Source organism: Lucilia cuprina, chromosome 3 (genome assembly GCF_022045245.1).
Source record: "Lucilia cuprina isolate Lc7/37 chromosome 3, ASM2204524v1, whole genome shotgun sequence".
NCBI lineage: Eukaryota > Metazoa > Arthropoda > Insecta > Diptera > Calliphoridae > Lucilia > Lucilia cuprina.
This window is the reverse complement of record NC_060951.1, coordinates 2636548-2648877: the sequence shown is the minus strand read 5'-3', so window position 1 is coordinate 2648877 and position 12330 is coordinate 2636548. Positions and strand designations below refer to the sequence as shown.

Below are 12330 nucleotides of genomic sequence, written 5' to 3'. Positions count from 1 at the left end.
TACATTATAATGCCATTATAATGGGATATAATACATTATAATGTCATTATAATGGGTTATAATACATTATAATGCCATTATAATGGGGTATAATATATTATAATATGATTATAGTGGGTTGTAATACATTATAACGCTATTATAATGGGTTATAATACATTATAAGGCCATTATAATGAGTTTTAATACATTATAATGCCATTATAATGGGTTATAATACGTTATAATGCCATTATAATGGGTTATAATACATTATAATGCCATTATAATGGGTTATAATACATTATAATGCCATTATAATTGGTTATAATACATTATAATGCCATTATAATGAGTTTTAATACATTATAATACCATTATAATGGGTTTTAATACATTATAATGCCATTATAATGGGTTATTATACATTATAATGCCATTATAATGGGTTATAATACATTATAATGCCATTATAATGAGTTTTAATACGTTATAATGCCATTATAATGGGTTATAATACATTATAATGCCATTATAATGAGTTTTAATACATTATAATGCCATTATAATGGGTTATGTTACATTATAATGCTATTATAATGGGTTATAATACATTTTAATGCCATTATAATGGGTTATAATACATTATAATGCCATTATAATGGGTTATAATACATTATAATGCCATTATTATGGGATATAATACATTATAATGCCATTATATTGAGTTTTAATACATTATAATGCCATTATAATGGGTATTAATACATTATAATGATATTATAATGGGTTATAATACATTATAATGCTATTATAATGGGTTATAATACATTATAATGCCATTGTTATGGGTTATAATACATTATAATGGGATATAATACATTACAATGCCATTATAATTGGGTTGTGATACATTATAATGCCATTATAATGGCGTATAATGCTTTAAATCCCTTACAGTGAAGTAAAATAAATTATAATTTCATTATAAACTATTACAATACTATTATAATGGGTTATAATACTTTATTAGGTCATTATAATAGATTATAAAGTATTTATAATAAATTTAAAAACATTATAATACAAAAGAAACTTGTTTTTCGTATCTTTTAAATTAAATTTCTAGATTTAGAAACTTTTTTTTTAAAATAAAATTAAATTTTAAAATTTTTATAAATTTCTTAAATTTTTTTTAGATTTTTTTTTATAAAATTGAACTAGAAATGAAGAAATTGTTAATAATTTTTTAACAAATAATTTAACAAATTTTTAATGTAAGTTAATGAATTTTTGTTATTCTCTTAAAGGGAACTACTTTTAAACTTTAAAAAACAACAACAATTTCTTTTATCTTTCATTAAAAAATTGGCAGCATTTAACATTTGAATATCACTCTCCTGTTACACTTAGCTTGCTCTATTAATTTTTTTGTTTTAATTTTCTATATATTTGTAACACTTTTCACTTTCTCTTTAACACGCACACACACACACTCACTTATGCTTGTTATTTTATATCTGTAATTGATATTCTCTCACTTGTTATGTTTATGATCACTTCACCTGTTTTTCTTAGGATTTTTTTTATTATTATTAATTAGATCACATTTGGCTTTTTATTTTCTTAACACAAACACTTTGCATTAATTTTATATAATTTTTTCTTTAAAAAAAAATCACTTTTACATTTCCTTAAACTAGTTATTTTTAGCAAAATTATTTCCTATAAACAAAATTCATAAAGAAAACTTATTTAAATTAATAATTAATTGGCTTTTAATATTAAAAAAAAAAATATTTTATTTAAAAACAAAATTTTTAAAATGTCTTTGTAAAATATTGTATATTTTTTATGTTTTTTTTTTAATATAAATATAAAATATAAATTATAAAATTTTATGCATTAATTGTATAGCATTGTTTATAAAAAGTAAAATGCAAAAACAAACTATTATTATTAATAATAATTAAAACAAATAATAAAACGCACATATTATAATTGATAATATTTACTATCACAACATTTAACTAAATATTCATTTTAATATTTAAAATAATTTGAATATAATGAACAAAATATTAAATTTAAATTTTCAAAATATTCTTGAGTTTTTGTTTTTCTCTCTAAATCTTTGTTTTAAATTAAATGTGTTTTTGTCTTTATTTGATGGGTTTTTTAATTTTATAATGTGTTTTGTCTTTTATTTGAAATTTAATTGTGTTTTTATTTTTGGTTGTTTGTTTTGAATACTTAATACATTTTATGTTGTTTTGTTTCAATATTCTACTCACTATTTTGTTTAACGAAAAAAAACACTTCTTTTAAAAAATAAATGCAATTCTAGTTATTTGTTTAAAAAATATACTGATCTACTTCTGCATACTTAACAAGGAAGTTCGAAAAAAACAACAAATTTTAAACAATTATTTAATTTTTATTTTAAAAAAAACTTCCTTTTTGATTTCTCCATCAAACTAGCATTATCATGCATTGATCTTTGTGATCATGTTAATCCTTAAATGTTCATAAAACGTCTGATGTCATACAGTTTTCTTTTCAATTAGAATCGAAAAAGTTTTCTATTGATTGTTAAAAGAGAAACAAAAAATGATCTTCAAATCAAACTTGATCGTTTTTTTCAAAAGATCACTATACTGTAAAGCTAAAACGATCATCATGTCTTTGTTCTTATAAAACATACATTTAACATCCATTTGAACAAGAAATTTCAGCAGAGATCCAGTGATCGTTTCAATGAAATCAAACGATATTGATCTTTAGAATTTATTCATAAAAAGGAAACAAACGATCTAGTAATACGCCCCTTTTCGAACTGTAAAGAGTCTAAGTTGATCAAGATCGTTTTTTAAATCAAGAAGTTCAGCAGTGATCGTTAAAAGAAAAAGCAACGATCATGAACTTTTCAATTTTTACACTGTCTAAGTTGAGCTTGATCGTTTTTTAAATGATCACCATTTCCTTTTCGATCTTTAAACTGCACTATGTTGTGCAATATCATTTTTTAAGTCATGAAATTTTAACAACAAACGAGCTTGATCAACATAGATAGCTTGATTTTAAATCAAGAAATTTCAAGAGTGATCGTTAAAAGGAAAAGCAACGATCAATATTCAAACTGACTAAGTTGAGCTTGATCGTTTTTTAAGTGAACACCTTTAAACAGTCCAAGTTGAGTTCGATCATTTTTTCAATCAAGAAATTTCAGCAGTGATCGTTTAATGGGCGTTAAGCGATCTGTAACTTTTCAATCTTAAAATTGTAAAAGTTGAGCTTAATCGTTTTTTAGGTGATCAACGTATTTTGTAGCACCATATACAATCATTAATTCTGAATTTTAACAGAACTGACTAACCAATTAGTTGTGATCGTTAAAAAAGGGAAACTAAGGATCTAAAACTTTTCAAATTATTCTTAAAAGCTTTTCTTTAACCTGCTCTACTACAGCTAGCATGTTCTCTCTGACTTTTTTTTCGAATTGAGTAAAGTAAATTCTATAATGATCTTTAGCTCTACTACAGCCAGCATGTTCTCTGTGACTTTATTTAGAATTGAGTGAAGTAAATTCTAAATGATATTTTCTATTTATGTTTGAAAAGAAGAGATCAGCCAGTTTTTTAAATCTTTCTTTTACCAGCTCAATTACAGCTAGCACGATCATCATTCTGCGATCTCTCTGACATAATTTCTAATTCAGTAAAGTAATTTATGTAATGATCGTTAAAAGAGATACCACTACTCTAGTGAAGTGTTTTCAGACTTCTTTACAAGTTTGAATGATAGAGTTCCAGTTTCTTTTACAGTTTTAATTAATAGACTAAAGATCGACTACGGAGATCTCGCTTTGCCTATGTACTTTATTCAAGGATTACATGATCTTCAGTCAATCTCTGAAGGTCTATAAATTATGTGTTCAAGAGTACACTCTTTACTTTTGAAACTCATTTGCAGTGCAATTGTGAACTTTATGTTTTTTGCAAGATCGAAAAATACCTACGATCGCAATGCAGATCACTTAGAAAGATGGTGAGGCGATCTGATTATTTAATCGAGTTTTCCCAAAATATATTTTCACCTTAAGAGAGGTATGATCTTCATATTTCTCTCTTCCCTTTTGGTACTTGATGTCTTGTAGTGCTGATCACTGATCTCTGTAATTCTCTGAATTCATTTTTTAAACATTATCATTAAAAATTTTAACATTACTCATCAGCAGTAAAATACATTTTTTTAATATTTTTCGCTTTTTGCAAATATCTTTTTAAAATGTCAGTCAATATTTATTCCTTTTGATTGCATTTACATGCATTGGTCATTTAGTTTTGTGTACAATCACTTTTGGAAACTGAAAAGCATAAATACAACAATTACAACATGTTCGACTTCATGATGGCATGTTCGCAAACCATAGTCATTCTTTGACAACATACTGGGAGCTGTTGCTAAGTGTTTAAAAATTTATAAACCAAAAAAAATGTTTTTCTTTTAACATATTTTGTAATAATTACAAAAATATTAATTGGTAGTTAAAAAAAAGTTTAAAAAGTGAATGGACAGATTAATTTTATATGGAATATTTTTTTAATGCAATTGTTTCGAAGTTAATTCTCAGACTGAGAGAGAGAGAGCACTATAGTTCTATTCCTAAGAAAGAGCATGAACCGATCAAGCACATATGTTAATCGTAGAGGTCCTAAGAAATCTCTTAAGAAGATTACTTAAAAGTTGATTTAAGTAATAAGAAATCCTAATTGAAGTTCTTCTAAGAAATCCTCGATAATAACTTCTATTGAGAGTCGATCGTTATTGATCAATACCAGATTTCCATTTGTATTCGAAATTTGTGTAAAATCGCAAGCAGTAACGAAACTGTAACAAATTGAAAAGAGAAACTAATAAATGTGTTCCAAGTTCTTGATCGGTTAGCTGTATTTTCGATCTTATAAAAGATCAGACCTCAACAATTATAAATCTGTCTACTCTCACAGAAGGGAGGCTTCGAAAAAACACAATTAATGATCAAGTTTGATTTGAAAACAGAGGTATTCCAACTTTAAGATCACTTTCGATCTGATAAATCAAATTTGTTTAGAGTCTATTTACTCTCACAAACGAGAGGATTCAAAAAGGCACCATAAATGATCAAGATTGAGATGAACTTTGAGGATGAAACTGTAACAAATTGAAAAAACAAACTTGTTTTAAAATTGTTCCAAGTTTAAGATCACTTAGCAGGCATTTCGATCTTGTATTAGATCAGACTTTAACGATTATAAATTAAATTCGTTCAGATTCTCTTTACTCTCACAGACGAGAGGCTTGGAATAGAATCAATAAATGATCAAGATTAAGTTGAACTTGACGATATAAGTGAAGTGAGGAAACAGTTACAATTTGAAAAGAGAAACTTCTTATAAAAGTATTTCAAGTTTAAGATCACTTTGCAGGCATTTCGATCTGATATAAGATCAGACTTTAACGATTATAAATCAAATTCGTTTAGAGTCTCTTCATTCTCACAGACGAGAGGCTGCGATTAGAACCAATAAATGATCAACATTGAGATGAACTTGACGATATAAGTGAAGTGAGGAAACTGTTACAATTTGAAAAGAGAAACTTCTTATAAAAGTAATTCAAGTTTAAGATCACTTTACAGACATTTCGATCTGATATAAGATCAGACTTTAACGATTATAAATAAAATTTGTTTAGAGTCTCTTTACTCTCACAGACGAGAGGCTTCGAAAAGAAACAATATAAGTAAAGTGATTGATTAGGGATCTGCCAGTCTAATTGGAAATGTTTAGTTAACAAATTAAGGCATGAAAAAGTTTTCACTGAGCGCCACAAAATTAAGAGAATTTTGCTTAAAAAACTATCAAAGCTTATGATCAAGACAGAATTTTGATCTGTTAAGAAGTCGTTCTCTATCGAAAATAAATCAGATTCATTTGACGTCTTTAGTCATAGAGACGAGGGGCCTGAAAAAAGATATAATAAAGGATTGAGATTAAGATTAACTTCATGATGTTAATCACAACATTGAGACCTGTCAGATTCGATGATCTGTCTCCCATTCTTATTCATTTCTGGAAAGTTCCTTTAAGACACATAGATCAGTATGTTTTTATTTCTAAATAAGAAAACGTTTTTGTAAATTGACAGCACTACACGCTAATAGAAGAAAATATATGTATATAGACAACACTGTTTAACTGTTAATTATAAACAATGATGTCAACTCAGCAAATTGCAATAAAGCACCAATTCGCTCTTAATCTTTAATTAAAAACAAATTTAAACACTTTGCATTAGTATTGCGAAAAAATCTATTGGCAACACTGTTAAATTATTAACGGCATTAGAAGCTTATGTGAAACAGTAATGCCAACTCTTTGCTTTACAATAAGCATTCAACATTTTGCAATTTGCTTTTAAATTTTTAATTTTATTTAATTCACCTTTTCTTTCCTTTTTATTCAATTATTTATTAATATTCTTTTTAAAACACTTTTCTTCAAACACTTACATCTCCTTAATATTTACAAAAAAAAAAAAACTCGTAAAGAAACTTTTAACATTTTATCTACATAAAAACTATTTAGAAAAAAACTCTACAATTTTAAATAAAAATTTAAAGAAAAAATACATTTTTTACAAAAATTGTTATTTGAAACTCAACTCTCTACTAAAACTCTCCTAGTATTTCCCTAAAAAATGTAATCTTAATAATTAATAACATAAATATTAATAAAACAAAATAAAAACCAATATCAAAACCAAAATATTTAATTATATATATAAATGTAATATTGCAATTATTATTGTGTTTATAACTTAATAGAAAAAAACTAATCTCTGTGTATGTAACGTGTAACGATTAATTGCTAAATAAATAAAATTTATTAAGCAAAAACCTAAACAAAAAAACAACAAAACAAATTTTTCATTTATAAAATTTTAAAATTTTCATTTCATTTTTAATTTAATTTTTCTGTTATTTTTCTCTCATTTAACATTTAAAATTTAATTATTAAAAGCACCATTTTGTAGTTAATAAAAAGGGGGAGTGGCTGAATTCATTTGTTTTTAAGTTTGCATCCATTTTTATCATAAAATTTTTACCTCTTTTCTCATCCATTTTATTCTCATTTTTTCTCACTTTTCACTATATATATGTATCATTTTAGGTAATTTCCGTAAATTAAAAGTTGAACGCGCCGATACTGCTGAAGATATTGAGAAAAATGGCGGCTTTTTAACGCCCACCAAATTTGAACATCACAATTTTACGGCCATGGAAAAGTTTGTATATTTTTTGTTTTTGAAATTTTTATAAAATATTTGTTTTGAACGTAATGAGAATTACAGGAAAAGTTAGAAATATTATCTTTGGAAAACTGTTTTCTTATCGCTAGACTTTTTTCTTACAGAATAATGTCTTTGCTTGACAGTTTTCTAAAAGAAAAGTGATATAAGACACTTAAAGTCTTTGTTAAAGAGTTTTCTTAGTGCCTCTGCTGTGACGGTGTTATAGAATAGTCATTTAGACGACAATTTTCTTACAGAATAGTGTCTTTGCTAGACAATTTTCTTATAGAAAAGTGACAGTTTTCTTATATCACTTAATGTCTTTGCTATGCAGTTTTCTTATGGATTAGTGCCTCCGCTAAACAGTTCACTTAGAACACATTTTTCTTACAGAATACTTTCTTTGCTAGACAGTTTTTTTTATAGAATAGAGTCTCTAGAATTTAGTTTTCTTATAGAAAAGTGTCTTTTCAGAACAGTCTAATCTCTTTAGGAGATAGTTTTCTTAAAGAATAGCATCTTTGCTAAACAGTTTTCTTACAGACTAGTGACTTTGCTTAACAGTTTTCTTACAGTCTTTGTCAGATAGTTTAATTCATAAACTGTGTATTTAAAGAAGAGTTTTATTATAGATACAGTTTTGGTATAGAATCGAATCTCATTAGGAGACAGTTTGCTAAACAGCTTTCTTACAGAATAGTGACTTTGCTTAACAGTTTTCATACAGTCTTTGTCAGATAGTTTACTTCATAACATGTGTATTTAAAGAAGAGTTTTATTATATAAACAGTTTTGGTATAGAATCTAATCTCTTTAGGAGACAGTTTGCTAAACAGCTTTATTACAGAATAGTGACTTTGCTTACCAGTTTTCTTACAATCTTTGTCAGATAGTTTACTTCAAAAACTGTGTATTTAAAGAAGAGTTTTATTATAGAAACAGTTTTGGTATAGAATCCAAACTCTTTAGGAGAAAGTTTGTTAAACAGTTTTCTTACAGAATAGTGATTTTGCTTAACAGTTTTCTTACAGTCTTTGTCAGATAGTTTACTTCATAAACTGTGTATTTAAAGAAGAGTTTTAATATAGAAACAGTTTTGGTATAGAAGACAGTTATCTTACACAATAGTGTCTTTGTTAGAAAGAGTTCTTATAGAAAACTAACAGTATCTTTGCTAGACAGTTTTCTTACAGTCTTTGTAAGATAGTTTACTTCAAAAATAGTGTCATCGGTAAACCATTTTGTTATAGAAGACTGTTTTTTTACAGAATAGTTTCTTTGTTTGATGTGTTTCCTTTGAAGAAAGTTGTCTTACAGAATAGTGTCATTGCTAGACAATTTTCTTACAGTGTCTTTATTATAGAAAAGTGTCTTTGCTAAACCATTTCGTAATAGAACATAATTTTCTTACAGAATAGTGTTTTTGTTAGAAAGTTTCTTAGAGAAAACTATCCTTTGAAGAAAGTTTTCTTACAGAATAGTATCATAGCTAGACAGTTTTCTTACAGTCTTTGTCAAATAGTTTACTTCAAAAATAGTTTTTTTTTGAAGAGTTTTATTATAGAAAAGTGTCTTCGCTAAACCATTTTGTTATAGAAAACAGTTTTCTTACAGAATAGAGTCATTGCTAGAAGGCTTTCTTATAGAAAACTGTTTTTTTGAAAATAGTTTTTTTTACAGAACATTGTCTTTGCTAGATAGTTTCCTAAAATACTAACGTCTAAGTTGAACAGTTTTCTTTTGGAATAGTTTCCCCACTGGACAGAATAGTGTCTTTGCTAGAAGGCTTTCTTATAGAAAATTGTTTTTTGAAGATAGTTATCTTACAGAACATTGTCTTTGCTAGACAGTTTCTTAAAAGTCTAATATCTAAGCTAAACAGTTTTCTTATAGAATAGTTTCTCCATTAGACAGTTTTCTTAAAAACTTAATGTCTAAGCTGAATAGTTTTCTTATGGAATAGAGTCTCCACTAGACAGATTTTTTAAAGACTAATATCTAAACTAAAAAGTTTTCTTACAAAAATATGTTTTTGAAATTGACCTTTGACCTTAAATTTATAAATTTTACTGTTCCTTAATAAAAACTTAATTAAAAACTTTACCCCTCTCCCCCTTTTAAAACAGATTCCTACGCGATATAGCCGATACATATCCGTCCATAACAAGACTATATTCTATAGGAAAATCTGTACAAAATCGAGATTTATGGGTAATGGAAATATTCGTTACACCCGGACAACATGTTCCTAGTGTACCCGAATTTAAATATGTTGCCAATATGCATGGCAATGAGGTAGTGGGTAAAGAAATGTTGCTCCTGCTAACAAAATATATCTGTGAACGTTATATGTTTGATGATCGTATTACGAAAATGGTTAATAATACACGAATGCACTTTTTGTATTCGATGAATCCCGATGGTTATGAAATATCTAAGGAAGGTGATAAGACAAGTGGTTTGGGTCGAGCCAATGCTAATAATGTGGATTTAAATCGTAATTTTCCCGATCAATATGGAACAGATAAATTTAATAAGATAACTGAACCGGAGGTTTTGGCCGTAATGAATTGGACTTTATCGTTGCCGTTTGTTTTATCGGCTAATTTACATGGTGGCTCCTTGGTGGCCAATTATCCTTATGATGATAATGAAAATGATTTTAATGATCCCATGACACGTTTAAGAATGGCCAATGTGGGTAGAAAATTAAATCCCACCGATGATAATGAACTATTTCAACATTTAGCTAAAGTATATGCCAATGCTCATCCTACCATGCATTTGGGTGATCCTTGTCCATTATTTAAAAATGAAATATTTCCCAATGGCATAACTAATGGTGCACAATGGTATAGTGTTACGGGTGGCATGCAAGATTGGAATTATGTTAAAGCGGGAGTAATGGAATTAACTTTAGAATTGGGTTGTGATAAATTTCCTATGGCTTATGAATTACCCAAATACTGGAAGGATAATCGAGAACCTTTACTGTTGTTTATAGAACAGGTACATAATGCTATACATGGTTTTGTGCGCAGCTCTATAGGTACTCCTGTAACGGGGGCAGCTATTACTTTAGATGGTGCCAAACATCCCACCTATTCAGCTACATATGGTGATTATTGGAAATTAGCTTTACCCGGCCGTCATAATGTAACAATTTTAGCAGATGGGTAAGTAAAAGAGATTTTGTTTTAATGTAAGTCCCTTTTAAAAATTCTAAATTTTCATTTTCAGTTTTACCCCCCAACGTGAAGAGGTGGAGGTAGATGCTGTCAAACGTTCTATGCGTTTGGATATTACTTTAATGCGTGATGATCCTCAACATTGGGCTTCTGCTAATGATTATCGTATTATAGAGAATGTTGTTCATACACGATATCATACTAACTCAGAATTAAGATCTACATTGGCGGAATTTGAGGCACGTAATGGTCAGATTGCTACATTTGGTTATGCCGAATCGGAATTTGGTTTCTATTATAATTCCATTAAATTGACATCAGATGTAAGTACAATTTTTTAAGTTTTTCTTTAAATAATTTGTTTGGAAGATGTCTCCTTTTAACAGTTTTCTTAAAGATCTAACTTTCCCCCATAGTTTTTTTTTAAAGAAAAGTGTCTTCTCGAGACAGTTTCCTGAAAAAGAGAGTCTTTTCTACACAAGTTTGTGAAAGTTTTCTTAGGAAAATGTCTCTGTTTAACAGTTTTCTTAAAGATCTAACTTTCCAAGATAGTTTTCTTAAAGAAGAGTGTCTTCGCTGGACAGTTTCCATAGAGAAGAGTTTCCTTGCTTAACAATTTTCTTATTGAAAAGAGTGATTTCCACTCACTTCACTTTTTAGGATTGTATTTTTACTCTAAAGTTTATAATAGAAAAATGTCTTTGAAGAACAGATTTCGAAACAATTTTCTTAAAGAATTGAGTTCCGAAGACTCAGTTTTCCTAGTGAAAAATGTCCTTAATAGATTGTATTGCTATAAAACAACGTTTTCATTAGATATTTCTATTATGGAAAAGCATTTTTAATAAACTTATTTCAATGAAGTTTTCTAAACAATAAGTTCTTCAGATTACCACTTTCTTATAGAAAAGTGTCATTGCAACACATTTTCCCTAGAGAATTTTGTCTTGGCTAAGAAGTATTCCTATTGTAAAGTATCTTATTTAAACATTTTTCATACAGAAAAGTGTAATTTTAGCAAAATTTTCTTATAGAAAAGACACTTTGTAAAATAATGAAAAGTGTCTTGGCTAGACACTTTTCTTATTGTTTAGTGTCTTTGCTAAATAGTTTTCTTACAGAAAATGGTCTTCGTTAGATAATTTTAATATAGAAAAGTGTCTTTTTTATAGTCAAACTTTCTTATAGAGAAACGATTTCTTTAGATTGTGAAAAGTGTCTTGGCTAAACAATTTTCATAAAGAAAGCTTTCTTCATTAGATAGTTTTTTTTTTTTATAGAAAAATAGCTTTACTTGACATTTTTCATACGGAAAAGTTTTTTTTACAGAAAAAGGTCTTCGTTAGATAATTTTCATATAGAAAAGTGTATTCTTTAGTCAAACTTTCTTATAGAAAAGCAAATTCTTTAGATTGCGAAATGTGTCTTGGCTAAACAATTTTCATAAAGAAAGCTTTCTTTATTAGATAGTTTTCTTATAGAAAAATAGCTTTACTTGACAATTTTCATACAGAAAATTGTATTTGTTAAACAGTTTTCTTATAGAAAAGTGTCTGTTGAGTAAAATTTTATTTTAGAAAATTGATATCGTAAGATTATGAAAAGTGTCTTGACTAGATAATTTTCCAATAGTAAAGTGTCTTTACTAAACAGTTTTCTTATAGAAAAGTATCTTCGTTAGATGGAAAATGACTTCGTTAGGTTATCAAAAGTATCTTTGACACAAAGTTTTCTTACAGAATGGAGTCTTTATTAAACAGTTTGCTAAAAGTAAAGTATCTTTCGTTATGAAAAGTGTCTTAACTAGATAATTTTCTAATAGTAAAGT

The 12330-nt window shown here is 27.3% G+C and overlaps 1 protein-coding gene across 2 annotated transcripts in view; it reads left to right on the top strand.

Annotated features, from left to right (window-relative positions):
- LOC111676751 (carboxypeptidase D) overlaps positions 1-12330 on the top strand; it is a 40311-nt gene that overhangs the window by 24233 nt on the left and 3748 nt on the right. For both annotated transcript variants that reach the window (XM_023437728.2, XM_023437727.2), the window contains exons 5-7: positions 7194-7308; positions 9441-10490; positions 10555-10825. In XM_023437728.2, the coding sequence (XP_023293496.2) occupies positions 7194-7308; positions 9441-10490; positions 10555-10825 (1436 nt within the window). The remainder of the gene's footprint in view (positions 1-7193; positions 7309-9440; positions 10491-10554; positions 10826-12330) is intronic.